Genomic DNA, 21,108 nt, shown 5'->3' with positions numbered 1-21,108 from the left:
GGCTGGGGCCACTGTAAGACAGCCGAAACCTACTCAGGATCCATGGAGAACCCCTCAGCGGAAATGATGTAACCTAAGAAGGTTACCTGGGATCGGTGAAATTCGCATTTCTCAAGCTTACCGAACAGCTTGTTCTCTCGTAACCGTTGCAACACTCGTCTGACATCCAGAATGTGGGCCTCCATGGATTCAGAATATACCAAGATGTCATCCAAATAGACTACCACACACTGCTGCAACAGGTCACGGAAAACATCGTTGATGAATTCCTGAAAGACTGCGGGCGCATTGCACAACCCAAAGGGCATAACCAAGGATTCGTAATGACCGGTCCTGGTGTTAAACGCGGTCTTCCACTCATCGCCCGCCTTGATCCTTACCAGGTTATATGCCGCCCTCAGGTCGAGTTTGGTAAAGACCGTGACCCCTTTAAGGCGATCGAACAGCTCGGAAATCAAGGGTATCGGGTAAGCGTTCTTGATCGTGATGCGATTGAGACCCCTGTAATCGATGCAAGGCCTCAACTCACCGCCCTTCTTTTTCACAAAGAAAAATCCAGCCCCTGCCGGGGACGAAGATTTGCGAATGTGTCCGCGTGAAAGCGCCTCCCTCACGTACTCCTCCATGGCCTCATTCTCCGCTACCGACAGTGGATAGACTTTGCCACGAGGAGGAACGGCACCAGATTGTAACTCTATGGCACAATCGTATGGGCGGTGCGGAGGTAGGGCAACCGCGCGCACCTTATCGAATACATCCCGGTACTCCTCGTATTCAGGAGGCAACAGAGAGTCCGAGGAAGTACACAGCAACTTGACAGACCCATGGATGCAACTAGCCCCACACTGCGGTGACCACGAGAGGATCTCGACCGATCTCCAATCGAAAGTCGGATTATGCTTCTGGAGCCAGGGGTACCCCAAGACCACCGAGTAGTGTGGAGACGAAATAACCTGGAGGCAGACCGACTCTCTGTGAACGGCACCAATGGCTATCCCCACTGGAAGGGTCTCATGAGTCACGTGTGGCGGCAGAAGGGGTCTGCCGTCTATCGCCTCAAGAGCCAGTGGGGAACCTCGAGCCTGCAGAGGAATGGAATTGGCGGCAGCGAACACACTATCAATGAACAAACCACCAGCACCAGAGTCCACCAACGCCTGGGTCGTCACCGAGCCCCCGACCCAGGAGAGGACAACAGTGATCAGTGGTTTGTCAACACGGGAAACCGGGGACGAGGAGACTCCACCCAAGATCTGCCCCCGACAGGATCTCAGGGTACGAGCGTTTCCCGGACGGTTCGGACATGCCAACCGAAAATGCCCACCGAGACCACAGTACATGCATCGGCCCTCGCGTCTCCGGAGTGCCCTCTCCCCCTCGGACAGGCGAGCAAACCCCAGCTGCATGGGTTCACCCCCAGACAAGTCATCCCCAGGAGGCGTGGGAGGAGAGGGAGGCACGGGTGGGACAGCAAACGTAGGCACCAATCTGTTAGAAGACCTCCGCAGGTTCTCCTTAAAGGAAGGTCTCTCCCTGAGTCTGGTGTCAATCAAAATCAGGAAAGAAATAAGAGACTCGAGCTCAACTGGTAGGTCCTTAGCTGCAACCTCATCCTTCAAGGCATCCGAGAGACCATGAGAGAAAGCAGCGACCAGAGCCTCATTATTCCAGCCCACCTCTGCTGCCAGGGTACGAAACTCAATGGCGTATTCAGCTACGGATCGTGAACCCTGTCTGATGGACATAAGGAGCTTCGCAGCAGAGGCAGCACGAGCCGGCACATCGAATACCTTCCGAAGAGAAGCAACAAAACCGGAAAACTCGGCAACCACCGGATTGTTGTTCTCCCATAAAGGGCTGGCCCAGGCCAAGGCCTTGTCCGAGAGCAGCGAGATCAAGAAGCCCACCTTTGATCTCTCAGTAGGAAAGGCATGTGGCAGCAACTCGAAATAAATGCCCACCTGGTTAAGGAAACCTCGGCACTGAGTTGGCTCTCCCCCAAAGCGCTGTGGAAGAGGGGCAGAACCGGTCATACCCCGAAACACCGCAGGCGCAACAACAGGTGTCGGGGTAGACTCTGGCGCAACAACCGGAGCGGCAGTAGGAGCGAGCCCAGGAGCGACAACCGACCCATCGGCAACGGGAGCGAAATGAGCCGTGCGTTCAAGCAGGGTTTGCAACGCCACAGCGAACCGACCCAACAGGTGATCCTGCTGATCAAGTCTGGCAACCAGCGTGGGTAGCGAGGATGGCCCTGTACCGTCAGAATTCATGGCTTGGTCCTAATGTCACGGAACCATGAACCAGACGTACAACAAGAGATAAGTGAAAATAAGAAGGCTTTATTGAAAATAAAGCTGTAAAGCAAAAGTCCAAACGGATGGTGAAACCGAGCAGAGTCTTTGCGAAGCCAGAGGTCAGGAACCAGAAGGGTAGTCAGACGAAGCCAGGATCAGGAACCAGCAGGGTAGTCAGACGAAGCCAGGATCAGGAACCAGCAGGGTAGTCAGACGAAGCCAGGATCAGGAACCAGCAGGGTAGTCAGACGAAGCCAGGATCAGGAACCAGAAGCAGCAGCAGTCTAGAAGCATGTGAACACAGGAGGACCAAGCAAGGAACTGAAGCCACAGACCTCCTATATATATGAGCTAGGCATCCAGCTCCTCCCAGGGGAAGGAGGAGCCGCAGGGTGGAAGGCTACAAGAAACCCAGAACCCAAGATGGCCGCCAGCACATGTCAAACGAAGGAGAGCAGCAAGCAGGTAAGACCATGACAATTACAGCCTGAAGTCTGAAATGCATATACATCACCAGACGCTGGGTTTCATCCCTGGTAATGCTCTGCCAGGCCCTTACTGCAACTGTCTTCAGTTCCTGCTTGTTCTTGGGGCATTTTCCCTTCAGTTTTGTCTTCAGCAATTGAAATGCATGCGCAATCGGATTCAAGTGAGGTGATTGACTTGGCCATTGTATAACATTCCATTTTTTTCCCTTAAAAAACTCTTTGGTTGCTTTTGCAGTATGCTTTGGGTCATTGTCCATCTGCACTGTGAAGCGCCATCCAATGAGTTCTGAAGCATTTGGCTGAATATGAGCAGATAATATTGCCCGAAACACTTCAGAATTCATCCTGCTTCTTTTGTCAGTCGTCACATAATCAATAAATACAAGAGAACCAGTTCCATTGGCAGCCATACATGCCCACGCCATGGCACTACCACCACCATGCTTCACTGATGAGGTGGTATGCTTAGGATCATGAGCAGTTTCTTTTCTTCTCCATACTCTTCTCTTCCCATCACTCTGGTACAAGTTGATCTAGGTCTCATCTGTCCATAGGATGTTGCTCCAGGACTGTGAAGTCTTTTTTAGATGTCGTTTTGGCAAACTTTAATCTGGCCTTCCTGTTTTTCAGGTTCACCAATGGTTTACATCTTGTGGTGAACCCTCTGTATTCACTCTGGCAAAGTCATCTCTTGATTGTTGACTTTGACACACATACACTTACCTCCTGGAGAGTGTTCTTGATCTGGCCAACTGTTGTGAAGGGTGTTTTCTTCACCAGGGAAAGAATCTTCGGTCATCCACCACAGTTGTTTTCCGTGGTCTTCCGGGTCTTTTGGTGTTGCTGGGCTCACTAGTGCGTTCCTTCTTTTTTAGAATGTTCCAAACAGTTGTTTTGGCCACGCCTAATGTTTTTGCTTTCTCTCTGATGTTTTTTTTTTTTTTTTTTTAGCCTAATGATGGCTTGCTTCACTGATAGTGACAGCTCTTTGGATCTCATCTTGAGAGTTGACAGCAACAGATTCCAAATGCAAATAGCACACTTGAAATGAACTCTGGACCTTTGATCTGCTCATTGTAATTGGGATAATGAGGGAATAACACATACTTGGCCATGGAACAGCTGAGAAGCCAATTGTCCCATTACTTTTGGTTTCTTAACAAGTGGGAGACACATATGCAAACTGTTGTAATTCCTACACCGTTCACCTGATTTGGATGTAAATACCATCAAATTAAAGTTGACAGTCTGCAGTTAAAGCCCATCTTGTTTGTTTCATTTCAAAACCATTGTGGTGGTGTATAGAGCCAAAAATGTTAGAATTGTGTCGATGTCCCAATGTTTATGGACCTGACTGTAGGACACCGGTCACTAATAGGAAGCTCTTCCCCACAATCACACCAGCCCTCATATCCCCCACAGCAGACCTGCACAATCAAGCGATCTCAGACCACGTGGGACGCCAACTCCACGTGGGATGCAGAGTATGCCACGCGCACTCTGCACGCAGATCGGGAGCGGAGAACCCGGCCTGACAGCGCACAGGAAAGGATCGGTCGCACTCATAGACGGCTCAAAGGTAATAGCAGGCAGAGTATTGCCTCCGTGTGGGACGCCACCGGAGCTACCTACACATTACCTGCCTGCTACCAAGCTTTTTTACAAGTTTTTTTTGCCATCTCTACCACTTAATTTATATCAGTTTACTATAAACAGCCATTCTATGTAAGGCCACCGTCAATACCCCTGTGGATACATAAGAAACCCACTGCTCTAATTACACAGTGGATTATTCCTCCCTGTTCAGGCAACTATTTACCATATTAATTATATTACGGATCAACCCACAACCAAACATCCGTATATGCACAGGCTATATTGACTGTCAACCAACCAACCAAGGGGCTACCTAAGGGCAATTGCATTACTGATGAACCGAGACTTTTATTTTTTTTAACCCTAGGAAGGCAGATCTCGAATATTGTACCATCACAAGTGTTTTTTTTAATATATATATTTTTTTTTACAAAAAAGAACTTTTTGAAAAAAACTTTTGAAAAAACCTTTTTCCTCTGTTCTCTTTTTTCTGTTTATATATTCTACATACTATTTTTAAGGGCAATAAACTAATTTACAATATATCCACCGAGTCTTCTCTTTACTCGACTCCAGATATATAGTGTGCCAGTCTGTCTATCACACCTATCTTTACGTAACTTTTCCACTGGCTGGGTGAGCCAGTTAGACTTAGAGCACCTTACATGATAATAGACGGGTGAGCATCTGCATAACCCAGTGCCTTTTATAGTTCCAATATAGTGTCCAATATCCAAATCTGCCAAGTCTGTATGTACAGTAGTTAATTGAATCCCTTATATAAATTCATTCCATGGATGTACTGTATAATAACATGAAGATATAATTGCACTTGGTCTCTAGTTAGTATGTATAAATAAATAGATATCACAGCCACAACTCCACGCCACGTATCTTTCAACAGCAAGTTAGATAATGGGTAAATAATAGATAGTAGGTAATAAACACTTACTTGGAGTGAGCCGGTGTATGGGGTTTGTGCACTTACCCCTTCCCCTCTTACTGCAGCGCTGAACAAACTGATCCTAGGAGAGGCTTTGAGTGTAGCTGATGTGTATGCTGTGATAACGCTGCTTCTTTTTTTCTAGGTAGTGCATCTTTCTCTTATCCAGTAGCAGCATCTTAGTTTTTCTTCCACACTCAGAAGCCGTGCTGGATCTATATATAAATGGGTCATATATAAGACCCGTATATGGATCAGTCTCCATACATATTGGAGATTTTATTCCATGTACTTCTTCACTTACTGTAGTATGATCTCAGATCTTAGATGGCACCATCTTCTTGTCGTAATTAATATTAATAAGGATTAATATTTTTTATTTCTAATTTTTATATTCACTCCTATTTTACTTGTCCAATAAATCTATCGCTCTATATGCAAAACCAGAAGCAGGAGTGCATACCTATTTTTATAAAAAAAAAAATCTTTAAAATATACTGGGATTGGGTGGCTCAGTAAGGTGTTGAACCCTCACTATTCATTGCGCTTTTGATGTGAGTCCCTGCACGCAATCTAAAAACAAATATTTACTTGGGACAGTGCCCTACAGGTAGAACATGGCTACAAACTGGTCTTCTCTGCATCTTATTTGTATATAGTAGAAGAGGATGAAAGGGTTAATGGGCAGTATGACAGGAGATCAGGGAGCTCCAGAACACCCAGGGTCAATAAAAAAATATAATAAAAAAAAAGGAGCAGCATCCCTGCTTCACATCCAAAAAGGAGTGCCATTTTCTTTTCTGGCTGATCCTTTTATACCAGGAGTTTTGATTTCATTGGTTCCACAAGTCACATGCCCTCCCCTGCCCAATCACATTAAAAACTATTTTTTATTCTGTAAATGAAACCTAGTTTTTTATGTGAATGGGTATGTGTCACCGAGGTTCCTGGCCTAAGTAAAGTAAGAGCCGGTATTTTCATGTGTCAGCGGCACACATTTTCATGTGTGCTGATTGACACTTTTGCTATTTAGTATGGCTGTAAATAGCTGATCCGGGATGGCTCTTATTGGGAGTAGTCAAAGTGCTGGGTGGGTGACTACTCCCCACATTCCAAGCCGGGTTTTGACAGCACTTGGCTATCCTTAAAAAGGCAGCTGGCTCAGCAGCAGGGAACGCCCTGTGTGTTGTGATGTGAGCCCCGTGCTTGGCTGAAAAGCTGAGACCCGTGTGTTGGGAGAGCAGGCCAGCTAAAGCCTGCATTTAGACTGCTGGAGGCAGAACCGCCAACAAAGTGACGTTTTTGTTATGCATGAACTTTCTACTCGGTGTGAACAAACACCCACCCACCACCAACACCAAGAGTGTTTTTTGTTTGACCTTATGTATGAATAAACACGGACATTTGAATTACGAACTTGTACTTTGCCTCTGTACTGCACCCGCTTATCCCAACTACCATAGAGAATCCCCACAATTGGTGGAGGATGCGGGCAAGTGCAGTGAGGCTGGCGTGAAGGCCAAAATATTTAAGTTTTTCCGGGCACGGTTGTATGTCTTACATCAAACCTGTGAGATTACAACCAGTGTCTCTCGACAAAATGGAAGCTGTCGTGAAACTCCTTGTGGAGGCTAACTTACAACAGCGGGAGGCTAATAAGCAGCAGCAGGAAACCAACCAGCTGCTATTGCAACAAGTGATGGCTTTGCAAGCAGCAGGAGCATCCCAGTGTCACGGCTGAGGATGGGGAAAACCCTCAGCCGTGCGATGACGGAAGATGGTGGTCGCTGCTTGACCAGGACGACAGAATTAGGGAGCAGGTCATCTCCTAATCGCATCCCTAATCTGACCCTGACTCCTAGCTGTATGAGCCGACCCTGATGGTAGGAGGGCTCATACTCCGGAACCTTGAAGTCCCTGCTAGCCCTCAGGGTGGCCCTAAACTAGGAGCAGGGTAAGACGACCTGTTCCTCCTGGATACGGAGGAACCGGAGTCTCACTGGCCAAGCTGCAAGGAAGGGGGAACATATACAACTTATGGCAATGGCAGGTAAATGCCACAAGCACAACACCCACCTGCCACAGGCACAAAGCCTGGAACCCATGTGCAAGTGCTGCTGTCCTAAAACACAAACGGACACAGCACACACCACACATCACACAGGAACCCAGGACCATAAGCTGCAATAAACTAGCATACCACAGACACATCTTTATAACATCAAACAAGAGTTATGACCACAAGGGTGGCCCTCACTGGCAGATGGTATAAGGGACCAGGAGGGTGCCTCCAGCTTACAAACAAGGCTGGAGTACCCCTCAGCTTCAGGTCTCCACTGGGGCTTTATAGCCCATGTAGCCACACCGACACACCCAGTGTTTACACAAAGAAGGGAGTTAACCCTTCTCACACCAGGGAAGGGAAGACAGCCACTTAAAGGAGAAAGTGCACACATAACTAAAACCCTGTGCACACCAGACATACAAAAGACACCCCTAGCAAAGATAGGTTGCCAGGTGAAACCGCATGCACATTGCAGCAAGCTGCCCAGCACCAGCTCAGGCTGCTAAACTGCGAAATAACTACATGTTGCCAGCGGCAACCACAAGTGAGGCAACATACTAGCGGCCGTCATCTGTGGTTGAACAACCAAACCGCAGGCAACAACATGCAGATACAGGAGTCATGACCATGGTCGTGACACCCAGAGCGTCCACGATGCCCGAAAAGTGATCCGTGCGGCGATCCCTAAGATGACCCCCTTGGACGACATCCAGACCTATCTGGTGGTGTTCAAAAAGGTGGCCGTGAGGGAGAAACTACCCCGAGATCAGTGGGCTGAGGTCGTCGCTCCTTTCCTGGCATCCAGACCCCAGCAGGTGTTTTTCGACTTACCAGATGATCAAGCAGCCAATTACACGACAGTAAAGAATGAGATTCTGGCAAGACTGGGGGTGAATGTGTTGGTCCGGGCCCAGCGGGTGCATGAGTGGGAGTTTAACCCGGCTGAACCCGCAAGACCTCAGTAATATGATCTGTTACACCGGTTGCAAAAAAGGCTGTAGCCTGACGTGCTGAGTTCCACTGCTATGCTGGACCGTCTGTTGGCTAATGTATTCGTTAGGGCTTTGTTAGTACTGGATCGGCCAGTTGTCTCCTGGTAATGCCCTTGAGATGGTCGACCTGGTGGAGCGCTATGAGGCTTCCAGGAATCTACAAGGGGGTTCTTTTGGGAGGGGGGCAGTCAAACCCTGGAAATCTCCACCCCAGACCCGGCAACTGGTGCCAGCAAAAACCCGCCTGAGACCCCCTACAGACCTAACTCCGATAATCTGCTGGCGGTGTCAGGAGCCTGGCCACATAAGGGCCGACTGTCCCCATTAGGATGAACCCATGAATACTAACTATGGCTACCGCCACTCCTTGTATGCCAGGAAGCTGTGTGCAACAGGTAGCCCAGAGATTATAGACAATAGCCACCTGTGCCAGGTGGAAGTGGGAGACACTCTGGCGGTAGCTCTGCTGGACTCAGGGTGTCTGGTGTCCCTGGTAAGAGTTGCCCTGGTGCTGCCCGCCGAGTATACTGGCCGAAAAGTCGGGGTCGTGTGCATCCATGGAGACTTAAAGGACTATCCCACCACACTGGTGTCTCTGTCCACGGTGGCCGGCAGATGGACCCAGGAGGTTGCCGTCGCCACCAATTTACATTATGAACTTATAATTGCAAGAGACTTCCCGGCACTGTGGCCTGATACGAAAGTTACCGATACCCTTGAGAGTGGCGTAACCCCAGTAGAGTGGCCTTGCTCAGGGGGGAGGCCAGAACCCTGGGAACCTGAGACCGAAGGGCCAGCGGTAGGGGTGGCTGCCACTTCGGTGGAAGAGTGGGAGACAACCCCGCTGAGTGTAATGGTGTGAGACGTGGAGGATTTGCCGCCAGGTCCGGAGTTGGCAGACCTCAACATCTCTGGGGAAAATTTCGGCACAGCATCGGGACCCAACACTATCTCGGGCCTGGGAAAATGTTGTAATTGTTGATGGCGAAACTCAACAACTGGGGGCCAAGTCGATGTTTCCCCGTTTTGTGGTTCATCAGAAGATGCTGTATCCGGTAAACCAACTACGGGGTGAGCATGTGTAACAGCTGGTGGTGCCCAAGGCGTATCGCAAGCTCATGTTCGAGCTAGCCCATCAACATGTTCTTGGGGGACACCTGGGATGGCAGAAAACGCAGGACCGGATACTACAGCGGTTTTACTGGCCCAGTGTGTTCAGAGAGGTGGAAGAATTTTGTAAGTCTTGCCCAACCTGCAAGATAACTAGCCCCCAGCCGCATTTCCGTAGTCCCCTGGTCCCTCTTCCGATTATCGAGGTTCCATTCGAGCGAATTGCTATGGATCTCATAGGCTCAGTACTGAAGTCCGCTAGAGGGCACCAACACATCTTGGTCGTCCTAGACTATGACACTCGGTACTCGGAGGCGGTGCCCCTACGACATACATCAGCCAAACTCATGGCTAAGGAGTTAATGGAGATATTTTCCCGAGTGTGGCTACCTAAAGAGGTTCTGACCGACCAAGGGACCCCTTTTATGTCAAAGGTCATGAGGGAACTCTAAATTACTGCACATAAAACAGCTACGGACGTCCGTTTATCATCCGCAAACGGATGGCCTTGTAGAAACGTTTAATCAAACATTAAAAAACATGTTAAAAAGAGTGGTGTCTAAGGTTGGGAGGGATTAGGACCTTCTTCTGCCCTATCTCATGTTCGCAGTGCGAGAGGTGCACCAGGCTGCTACTTGATTCTCGCCTTTCGAACTGCTATATGGCCGACATCCACGCGGTCTGTTGCACATAGCCAAAGAGGCATGGGAACAACAACCCACACCATATAAAAGTGTAATTGAATATGTCACCCAGATGCAAGAGCGGATAGAGACAGTGTTGCCGCTTGTTAGGGAACATATGGAGGCAGCCCAGCGAGCCCAGAGTAGGGTCTATAATCGGCAGGCTCGGGTCCGGATCTTTAACCCGGGAGATCAGGATTTGGTTCTGTTACCAACAGTCGACAGTAAGTTCCTGGCTAGGTGGCAGGGACCCTATGAAGTACTCGAAAAAGTTGGTGAGGTAAACTACAAGCCAGGGCGGCAAAAGCCGGAGCAGGTGTACCATGTGAATTTACTCAAAGCTTGGAAAGATAGGGAGACCAGTACAGACGACAGCCCGCGGCCGGGTTTTCTAGGGGAATCGGTTCCAGCCCCGTGGTCTGATACAAGGGAAGCAGTTGCCACAGTGAAGATTGCCGACAGCCTTTCCTCTAAACAGACTCAGGAGGCTAGGGAGTTCATCAGCAGGAACACAGACATGTTCTCAGACCTCCCTGGACGCACTTCTATCATCCAACATGACATTGTCACTGAGCCTTAGGCCAGAGTCCAGTTGAAACCATATTGGGTACCCGAGGCTCGGCGACAAGCCATCTCGGAAGAAGTGCAGCTAATGCTACAACTAGACGTAATCGAGGAGTCCAAAAGTGAATGGGCCAGTCTAATAGTCTTGATTCCCAAGCCAGACGGGGCGCTATGGTTCTGTAACGATTTCCGCAAACTAAATGAGATTTCCAAATTTCATGCGTATCCCATGCCTCGGGTGGATGAGCTTATTGAGAGGTTAGGCCAAGCCCGGTATTTTTCTGTTTTGGACCTCACTAAAGGGTACTGGCAGGTACCCTTAATGGAGGCTGCCAAAGAGAAATCTACCTTCATCACACCAGAGGGACTGTATCAGTATAAGGTGTTACCCTTTGGTCTGTACGGCGCCCCGCCACCTCTCAACAGCTCATGGACATTGTGATGCGTCCACACCGTCGGTATGCTTCGGCTTACCTGGACGATATTGTCATCCCAGTACCGACTGGGAAAGTCACCTGCCCAAGGTACAGGTTGTAGTGGACTCCCTTCGAAAGGCTGGACTAACAGCTAACCCCCCAAAAATGTGCAATAGGGTTAGAGGAGACGAAATACCTGGAGTTATGTCATTGGGTGCGGAGTCATCAAACCCCAAGTGAACAAAATAGAGGCAATACGGAATTGGCCCCGACCTGTCATTACTAGGCAAGTAAAGTTGTTCCTGGGAATGGTGGGATATTATATGAGGTTTGTCCCCCACTTTGCTACGGTGGCCGCACCCTTGACAGGGCTCTTCAAAGGACGCAAGTCTGTGATGGTTCACTGGGATGATCAGGCGGAAAAGGCTTTCTCCGCTTTGAGGTCAGCCCTGTGTGGGTCCCCGGTTTTGGTGATGCCCGACTTCAAAAGGGAGTTTATAGTACAGACCGATGCCTCCGAAGTAGTCAATGGGGAGGAGCATCCCGTTGTCTTCCTCAGCCGTAAGCTTACAACAGCTGAGACCAGGTATAGTATAGTGGAGAGAGAGTGGGCACTAGAATCTCTCTGCTAATATTTGTTGGGGAGAAAGTTCCGCCTGGTGATTGACCACTCCCCTCTCAAATGGATTACCCAGGCCAAGGATGGAAATTACAGAACTTTACGTTTTCGGTGGAACACATGGCAGGCCAGTTACAGGGAAACGCGGATGCCCTGTCCCAGGTATACTGTCTAGCGTGTGTTCACCCCCTCAGGGTTTAACAAAGGGGGAGGTGTGTAGGAAGGTACAAGGGGTCATCATTCATAGTAGGTTTGTGTCACCGAGGTTCCTGGCCTTGGTGAAGTAAGAGCCAGTATTTTCATGTGTCAGCGGCAGCTAATGCTGGTTGACACTTTTGCTATTTAGTATGGCTGTAAATAGCTGATCCGGGACGGCTCTTATTGGGAGTAGTCAAAGTTCTGGGTGGGTGACTACTCCCCACGTTCCAGGCCGGGTTTTGACAGCCACCGAAAAGGAGCAGAGCACCGATACCCAGTGAGCTTGTGGGCCGTATCCTACAATCCTTCTTTATTACCAGCTTTTTAGCTTGGATTAGCTTACAGCCACTGATAAAACCTATAATCAGCGGTGTCACTCCAAGGGCAGCCCCTTCTTCTGGTCCCCGGCTTGTATGTACACAGCCCCACGTGCAGGGGCCACAGTCCTTGCAGAGTCAGCCCTCACTCCTTCCTGCGCTTCTACTGAAGGGATCCTCCCCGAACTGTCCCTGCGCTGCTTTCGATCCCAGCCCGAAAAGTCCTTATCTGGAACAAACCTGCGGCAGAAGAGGGGTTAACTGCATACTGGCTGCCACAGTAGGCACTCTCATCACTTGTTCCTCCACCACGGTGCCCGCTCATCTCCTCTCACCCCATCCGCAGGTAATGCCACAATGCCCACTGGTTGTTCATCCACCCCCAGGTAACACCACGGTGCCCACTCATTCCTTCCATCCAAAGACCCCCCCAAGGTAACACCATTGTGCCCGCTTGTCCGCTGTCAATCTGGCATGATAGCAGAGCATGCTGGGTAGCTGCGGCTGCCAAGCGGCATATTACAGTATCACATAAAATTAGGTGTATTGTAGCTTCAGATGGGGAAGTCACAGGTGTGATTTGCTACTCATTCATTACTGTAGTTACTTTAGGTTAACACTGCCTTCTACTGGCCTTGTTGTGTATTGCTATTACAATTGTTGTTTCGTTCCGAATGAAAGAGCAGAAGTCGCGATTGGTTAGTAACGCTATGCGAAAACAATGTTTGCTAGCACTGCTACATCTGTACACCTCAATAAAAATAAAAAAAAAGCAATGGCAGAAATCCTGCCTTTTCTTTATCCTGCTTTCCAAAAAGCTAAATACAAAGTGATCAAAAAGTGCTGTAAAATTTAACCAATTATAATGGCAACTCATCCCACAAAAATAAGACCTCACACTGGTCCATCAAGAGAAAAATAAAAAAAAATGTATGGTTCTCAGAAAATGGCTATACCCAGGGGCTGATCAAAAGCAACACTGCGACCATAAGCCACTCAAAATCTACGCTGCAAAAGTCTTTCTCACAACAGCTTATGTCCCCATTTATGGCAGTCCTGAGGCAGAGGAGTAGTAGTGGAATAGTAGCAACATCAGCGAGCTATGCAGGAAGGCAGCCAGTGGGCGAGTCCCACTCTCCCCGGTGGGGCTACTAACACATGACGATAAAATTGAAAAGTCTGGACACCATTTGCTGGTGTGCCAGTAGATCGTGGCCTGCGTGCCATCTCTGCCAAATGTGTCAGGAGTTGCTGACCCCTCCTCTAGATGTAAATGGGAATGTTTTAAATCGACAACAGGAAACTTGGAAAAATGACTATATTAGTGTCACAGCTTTTGGTTTGCGCTGTGACACTGTTGCCACACTTGCGGTTGCCCGCGGCAACTTGTTGCTGTGAGAGCATGCAGTGGCAGTGTCTCGGCCTTCTGGGTGATTGCCGTAACATGGTTGCCACACATGCTGTTGCCGGTGGTAACGTTTTTGGTATGCTTGTGTGTGCACTTCCCCTTTAAGTTGCTCTGTCTGGTGCTGTAAGGGTTAACTCCCTGACTGGGTGGGGTCACTTCCTTATATCTTCTGTGGTTTCCTGGCTGGAGTCAGTTGTACTTCAGCTGTGGTTGGTGCTGGAGCTCTGCTCCAGTCCAGGGTGTTCCATCTGTCTCCTTCCCTTCCTGTCCTTATTTGTATGGAGTGGGTTATGTTCAGGGTGTTTGCATGTCTAGTTTGGTGTTACATGTCTGGTGGTGTTTGGCGTCCAGCATGTTTACTAGACATTCCCCTGTCTCATCTTATTGCAGCTATGGGTGTCCTGGGTTCCTGTGTGGTTTGTGGTGTGTGCTGTGTCCCTTAATGTTGGTGTGGACAGCAGCACTGGTGCACGGGTTCTAGTCGGTGTGTCTGTGGCAGGTAAGTGTGTTATTGGTTTCACTTACCTGCCATCTCCTTATGCTGTATGTGTTCCCCTCTCCTTGCAGCCTGGCCTCAGATTGAGACTCCTGTTCCTCCATTACTGGGATGAGCAGGTCGTCTCTTCCCTGCTCCTTGGTGAGGGATTACCAGGGCGACTTAAGGGCTCTGTCACGGGGTTCCGAAGGTGCACTCGGTCCCCCATTGCCCGCAGAACTGTTGCTTAGCTTTTGGAATGAGGTTCTGTGTTTGACCTCATTCCCAGGGCGGCTTTACTAGCTGGGTGGCTCCTTGCTCCTAAGTCTGCCTTGAGCGCCGAGCTGATCACTCGGTGCTCGACTGGTTGGTCTGTCGGTCATGTGACGCTGGCCACGTCACATGACCCTCACTCCCCACTATAAATACAGGCAGCCTGCTGGCTACAGGTTGCCTGTTAATTTCTAGGTTCCTGGCTATTTGTTGGACTGCTGAATACTTGTTCCTTGACCATCCTTTTGCCTGATCCTCCTGTACTGCGCATCCGTCCTGGTATTGTGACCTCGGCTCCCACCTGACTACTCTCTTAGGACTCCTCTTCTCTGCTCTCCTGGTATTTATGACCCCGGCTTCTCCTGACAATTCTCTGCTTGCTCCATTTGTACTTTGCAGCTTTCCTGGTATTGACTCGGTCCGTTCACCGCCTGTTGTTTGTCTGTCTGTCATCCCTGCACTTACTCCAAGTTAGGGATTGCCGTCCAGTTGTCCCCTGTCATTAGGACTCGCGAGGCAAGTAGGCAGGGCCAGGGGTAAGGGTGGAGCGCAGTGGGTACTTCCCTCCCCCCTGTGTGTGTGTGTGTGTACGCGACCGTTACAGTCTCTAGGAATCCTGAGTATGAGTCGTCCTACCATCGGGGTCCGCTCATACTGTGAGGAATCAGGGAGAGGATTAGGGATGCTGTAGGAGGTGACCTGCTCCCTTATTACACCTTTTGGCCAGGCTGATTCCCTTTTACCCTTTGACACCGCATGGTGGGGGGTTTCCCCCACTTCCCACCGTGACAATTAGGCGGTTAGAAAATGTTAGGGCTCATTCACGGGACCGTATCCTTTTTGCGGACTTACAAAACATGGATACCGTCTGCATGCTTTCTGCACTTTGCAGAATGGAACATCCTCCTCCATGATAGAAATGCTTATTCTTGTCCACAAATACAGACAAGAATAGGACATGTTCTATCTTTTTTGCGGGGCCACAGAACAGACTTCTGAATGGACATTGAAATGAATTGGTCCGCATCCCATCCGCAAAATTGCGGAATGGATGTGGACAGAAATATATGGTCATGTGAATGCACCTTTATAGAGTTATGAAACTTGAATTACATAAAAACCTGTTTAATGCAAGATCAGGTTTATTTCTGTCACAGGAAATCTATGGCTTACAGAAGCTCTGAACTCCTTGAAAAGCTAAAGATGGCTGGTGTTGGGAAGCGGCCAATAATATGGGTATCCCATAGCATGGGAGGTAAGTACCTGGGTATAACTTTATGACAAATTGTTTTAACATGTTTTTATTCCTTTTGAAGCAACACAGGAAATGTAACTATGCTTTTTAGGAATCACACAACTTGTAGTCCATAATAATACAATATACACTTACAACTTTGCATGTTAATGAATTTAAAGAGGTTGTTCAAATAATTATAAATTTGGCCCATGGCACCATGCTTTAAAATAAATAAATATTATATACTCACCTTTCTCCTTCGTCTTTCTCTGTGCCACTGGTCCAGTCCCACTGTTTGTAATAAGGCAGCAGCAATGATGTACAGGTATACAGAAAGTGGCCTCATTTTGCTGTCCTCATTTTAGCAGTGACGCAGAGAATGGCGCAGGAGAAAGAGGTGAGTATATGATAATTTTTTATTTTAAAGGATTAGGTGGTATGCACCAAATTTATAATAGTATTTTTGGACTATAAGACTTACTTTTTTAGCTGAAAAAAATCTTGCTATAAAGTCTCTGTGTCTTATAGTCTGCAGTCAGGATGGTCCAGCAGTGCAAGACTTACCTGACTGCTTCCTTAAAGGGGTTGTGCAGCAGTTTAAATTGATGACCTATCCTCAGGATATGAATGATCGGCAGGAGTCCAACTAACCTCACCCCCGCAGATAAGCGGTTTGAACAGAAGGCGGCTCTCCATGCGAGCACTGCTTCCTCTTCATTACACTATACATGGTTTCCCCTGTAGCAGTGGCGTAGTGTAATTACAACTACTCGCTCCATTCAAAGGAATGGTGCAAGTACTTTTATTTACACTGCACTTCTGACACAATAGACAGTGTAATGAAGAGGAAGCAGTGCTTTCATGGAGCGCTGTCTCCTTTTAAAACAGCTGATTGGTGGGGGTGTCAGGTCTCGGACCCTCGCAGATTAGATAATGATGACCTATCCTTGAACAACCCCAACTGTACACTGAACAATAAAAATGATGATACAAAATAGTGCAAAATAATAATAATCAATGCTAAAAAAAAAAAAACGTGGGATGTAATGATACCACATAACACGGTGTATTCAGAAATTCTTCAGACCCTTTCACTTTTTCACATTTTGTTATATTGTGGCTTTGTGCTAAAATAAGTTTTTCTCCATCATTCTGCACTCAGTACCTCATATTGACAAAGTGAAAACAGAATGGGGGAGATTTATCAAGACTGGCGTACCTTACTTACTTACTTTTGCCATTCTTCTCTGCAAATTCTGTCAAGCTCTGTCAGATTGGATGGGACCATCAGTGGACTGCTATTTTCTAGTCTCTCCAGAGATGCTTGATGTTAGGTTCAAGTCAGGGCTCTGGGTAGGGTGGCCAGACGTCCGGTTTTAGGCCGGACAGTCCGGTTTTCAGGCTCCCTGTCCTCCGTCCGGCACAGTGCCTGGACGGACACAGGGATGTCCTCCTTTTCAGTAGCTCAGGCAGCAGCATTGTGCTGTCTGAGAGTGAGCTGCAGCAACTGACCGAGGCTTCTCTCACCCCCAGTCAGTCACTAGAGCCACAGCTATGGCTCCCTGTGGCTGACTGAGGGGGAGAGAAGCACCCCGGCTGCCCCCGCTCGCCTTCCATTCACAAAGTTCTTCCCTCTCCTCCCCCGTGTTTTTCCGGCCGACGGTGGGGGAGTGGTTTCACTGATGCGGGAGCTTGGTTTCATGTGATTTGGAGGTGTGGTTTGGGGCATTGTAGGTATTCTTTGGGGTGTGGTCGGTGAGATCCGGCTTTCTAGGGTGAAGCCAGTGGCCACCCTAGCTCTGGGCCTCTCAAGGACATTCACAGAATTGTGCCAAGCCACTCCTGTGTTGTCTTCGCTGTGTGCTCAGGGTCATTGTCTTGTTAAAAGGTGAGACTGTGGTCCAGTCTGAGATCCAGAGCATTCTGGATCAGGTTTTCATTGAGAATATCTCTGTTCTTTATTTCACTTAGCTTTCCCCTTAACCCTGACCAGTCTCCCTGCCCCAGTCACTGAAAAGCACCCCCACAGCATGATGCTGCCACCAGCATGCTGCACTCTAGGGATGGTAATGGGTAGGTGATGAGGAGTGCCTGGTTTCCTCTAGACATGACTTAGGCCAAAAAAATAAATCTTTGTTTCATCAGACCATAGAATCTTGTTTCTTACCCTCTGAGGGTCCCTTAGGTGCGTTTTTGAAAACTCCAAGTGGGCTTTTATGTATCTTACTGAGGAGAGGCTTCTTTCTGGCCATTTTGCCATAAAGCCTTTATTGGTGGAGTGCTGCAGTGATAGTTGACCCTCTGGAAGTTTCTCCCATCTACACACAGGATCTTTGGAGGTCAGGCAGAATGACCATTAGGTTCCTGGTCACCTTTCTTACCAAGGTCCTTCTCCCCCAATTACTTAGTTTGGTGAAACAGCCCACTGTAGGAAGAGTTCCGGTTGTTCCAAACTTCTTTCATTTAAGAATTATAGAGGCCACAGTGCTCTTGGGAACTTTCAGTGCAGCAGAAATTCTTGTACCCTTCTCCAGATCTCCACCTTCAAGCAGTGCTGTCTCTGAGCTCCACAGGTAGTTCTTTCTCTCTTCATGGCTTGGTTTTCACTCTGATATGAATTTTCACTTATATAGAGGGGGGGGGGGTGCGAATCAGCCATGCCAATCAGCTAGATTTACCACAGGTGTACTTCAGTCAAGGTCTAGAAACATCTCAAAGATGATCAAGAGAGTTGGAATGCCCCCAGAGTTTAATTCCAAGAGGCATAACAATTGGTTGGACTACTTATGTCAATGCAAAGTTTCAGTTTCACCTTTTTAATAAATTTGCAAAAAATTCTAAAATTCTGTCTTCACTTTCTCATTATGGGGTACTGAGTGCAGACTACAGAGGTGGACTGGAACTTAAAGTAGCCCTGGAAAAAAAACTAAAAGTGGCCCCATGTTGTAGGTGGGTCCAGACTGACGGAAGGCAGGGCAAAAAAACTAGGCAGAGACAATAGAAGTAGGTAAGGCCAACAATACCATAGAGGTACAGTTGAATTCAGGAAGGCACCTGATGCTCCTTTCATTAATTAATGCTAAGAGCATCAGATCGTGGTACCTGGCCGGTGACCATGTGGGCGTTGCATCGGCACACTGGGAAATTTCCCTGTAGAGTCTATGGCCAGTCCACCCGGGCAGATTAATAGTGGAAAACCTTTTTTTTTAATGTTTAATTTTAGCACATGGCGGCAAAGTAACATGTGAAAAAAGTGAGTCTGAAGAGTTTCCGAATGCTTTGTATTACAGGTCTTAAAATTGCATAAATGCACCAGCTAATTCTTGTATGCAAAGATCATTAAAGCATTGATTATACAATTTAAACTAAAATATATATCTTTCTAGAAATTAAAGTTATTTTTTTTTTTTTTGATTTTCATACTGATGTCCTTTCCTCTGGATAGGTCATCAGTATCTGATCGGTGGGGGTCCGACACCTGGGACCTCCGCCGATCAGCTATTTGAGAAGGCAGCGGCGTTCGCAGTAGCGCCGTGGGCTTCTCTCTGCTTTTCCTAGGCCAGTGATGACACGTTCATCGGTCACGTGGCCTAAGAGCAGCTCAGCTCCATGCAAGTGAATGGGGCTAAGTGCATTACCAAGTATAGCCGCTATACAATGTATGGCGCTATGCTTGGTAAACTGCGAGAAGGCAACGGGGCCCAGAGGATAGGTCATCAGAATAATAATCCTGGAAAAAACTTTTAAGCATAGTTATAGAAGAAATACACATTTTAAAAGTTTTCACACAAGCATTTTCATGTAACTGTGAATCAGTTGCACAAATGTAATTTAAATGTCACCAGAACTCTTGAAGCTTTATATGATCAAAGCTTAACACACAATAAGTTCTAGTTATTCCAAGTCCCAGTATACCATACAAATTCAAATTTCTACATGTACACACGACATATAATCTATCAATCTACACCTAACCATAATTTCCCATCCCCTATACCAGGTGTCGGCAACCCGCGGCTCCGGAGCCGCATGCAGCTCTTTTGAACCTTTGCCACGGCTCCAGCATGGGCGTAGGAAGTGGGGTATCAAATCCCCCCCAAGGCCAGCGGCAGTGTGTGTGCGGCGGCGGGGCAGGCACTGTGCGGCGGCTGGGCAGGCACTGAGATGAGCGCTTCCATTGTGGAAGCGAAGCGCTTATCTCCATAGTGATCTGTTTGTATCGCCGTCCTCAGGACAGCGATACAAACAGAAGGCTGTGCGGAGGAGCAGGGCAGGGAGGTGTGTCCCTTTCCTGTTCCTCTGATAGGCTGCCGGCACTACTAGGCCGGCAGCCTATCAGAGGCCGGCGTAGGCGGCGCGATGACGTCATCGCGCCGCCTGAGCCGTACAGCGCTGGAGTCGGGACACAGGCCGGAAGAAGCCTGCATCGCATCGCTCCAAAGAGGTAAGTATAAGTGTTAATTTTTTTTTTTTTAACTGGCAGTCTGGCACATAATGGGGGGGCCCTGGTATTATACTGGCACATGATTGGGGAATTTGGGGGGCCCTGGAATTACTGGCACATGATTGGGGGGGGGGTCTGGTATTACTACTGGCACATGATTGGGGGGGTCTGGTATTACTACTGGCACATGATTGGGGGGGTCTGGTATTACTACTGGCACATGATTGGGGGGGTCTGGTATTACTACTGGCACATGATTGGGGGGGTCTGGTATTACTACTGGCACATGATTGGGGGGGGTCTGGTATTACTACTGGCACATGATTGGGGGGGTCTGGTATTACTACTGGCACATGATTGGGGGGGGTCTGGTATTACTACTGGCACATGATTGGGGGGGTCTGGTATTACTACTGGCACATGATTGGGGGGGTCTGGTATTACTACTGGCACATAATTGGGGGGGTCTGGTATTACTACTGGCACATGATTGGGGGGGTCTGGTATTACTACTGCCACATGATTGGGGGGGTCTGGTATTACTGGCAAATGATTGGAGGGGGGTCTGGTATTACTGGCACATGATTGGGGGGGTCTGGTAAAGGTAAATTAAATATTTTAATTAGCTATTCATTTGCAAAAATATATTTTACATTGTTAAGTGAAAAAGTCCTTTTTTTTTTTACAGCTGACTGCACGATCCTGTATATAGCATTAAGGTAAGAAACAATATATGCAGTGTTATATTTGTTTTAAATGTCGCAATGGTTTTGCGGCTCCCAGTTTTTTTTTTTCCTTCGGAAAGGGGTCCAAGTGGCTCTTTATTTCTTAAAGGTTGCAGACCCCTGCCCTATACAAACATTTTCTAACCATAATTTAGATCTTTTATGGAACTATTTGGAACTACTTGTTCATACGTACATTGTAGGGAAATGTCATTTCAGTAATTTTTTTCCATCAGTGGAAACATGACTGGAACATTC

General features: G+C 48.0%; 1 protein-coding gene across 2 annotated transcripts in view; it reads left to right on the top strand.

The window, feature by feature from the left end:
• SERAC1 (serine active site containing 1) overlaps positions 1-21,108 on the top strand; it is a 354,636-nt gene that overhangs the window by 314,503 nt on the left and 19,025 nt on the right. For both annotated transcript variants that reach the window (XM_040429358.1, XM_040429357.1), the window contains exon 14: positions 15,602-15,699. In XM_040429358.1, coding sequence (XP_040285292.1) covers positions 15,602-15,699 — 98 coding nt within the window. The remainder of the gene's footprint in view (positions 1-15,601; positions 15,700-21,108) is intronic.

Source organism: Bufo bufo, chromosome 4, assembly GCF_905171765.1.
Source record: "Bufo bufo chromosome 4, aBufBuf1.1, whole genome shotgun sequence".
Classification (NCBI taxonomy): Eukaryota; Metazoa; Chordata; class Amphibia; order Anura; family Bufonidae; genus Bufo; species Bufo bufo.
This window is presented reverse-complemented; position numbering and strand designations above follow the sequence as displayed.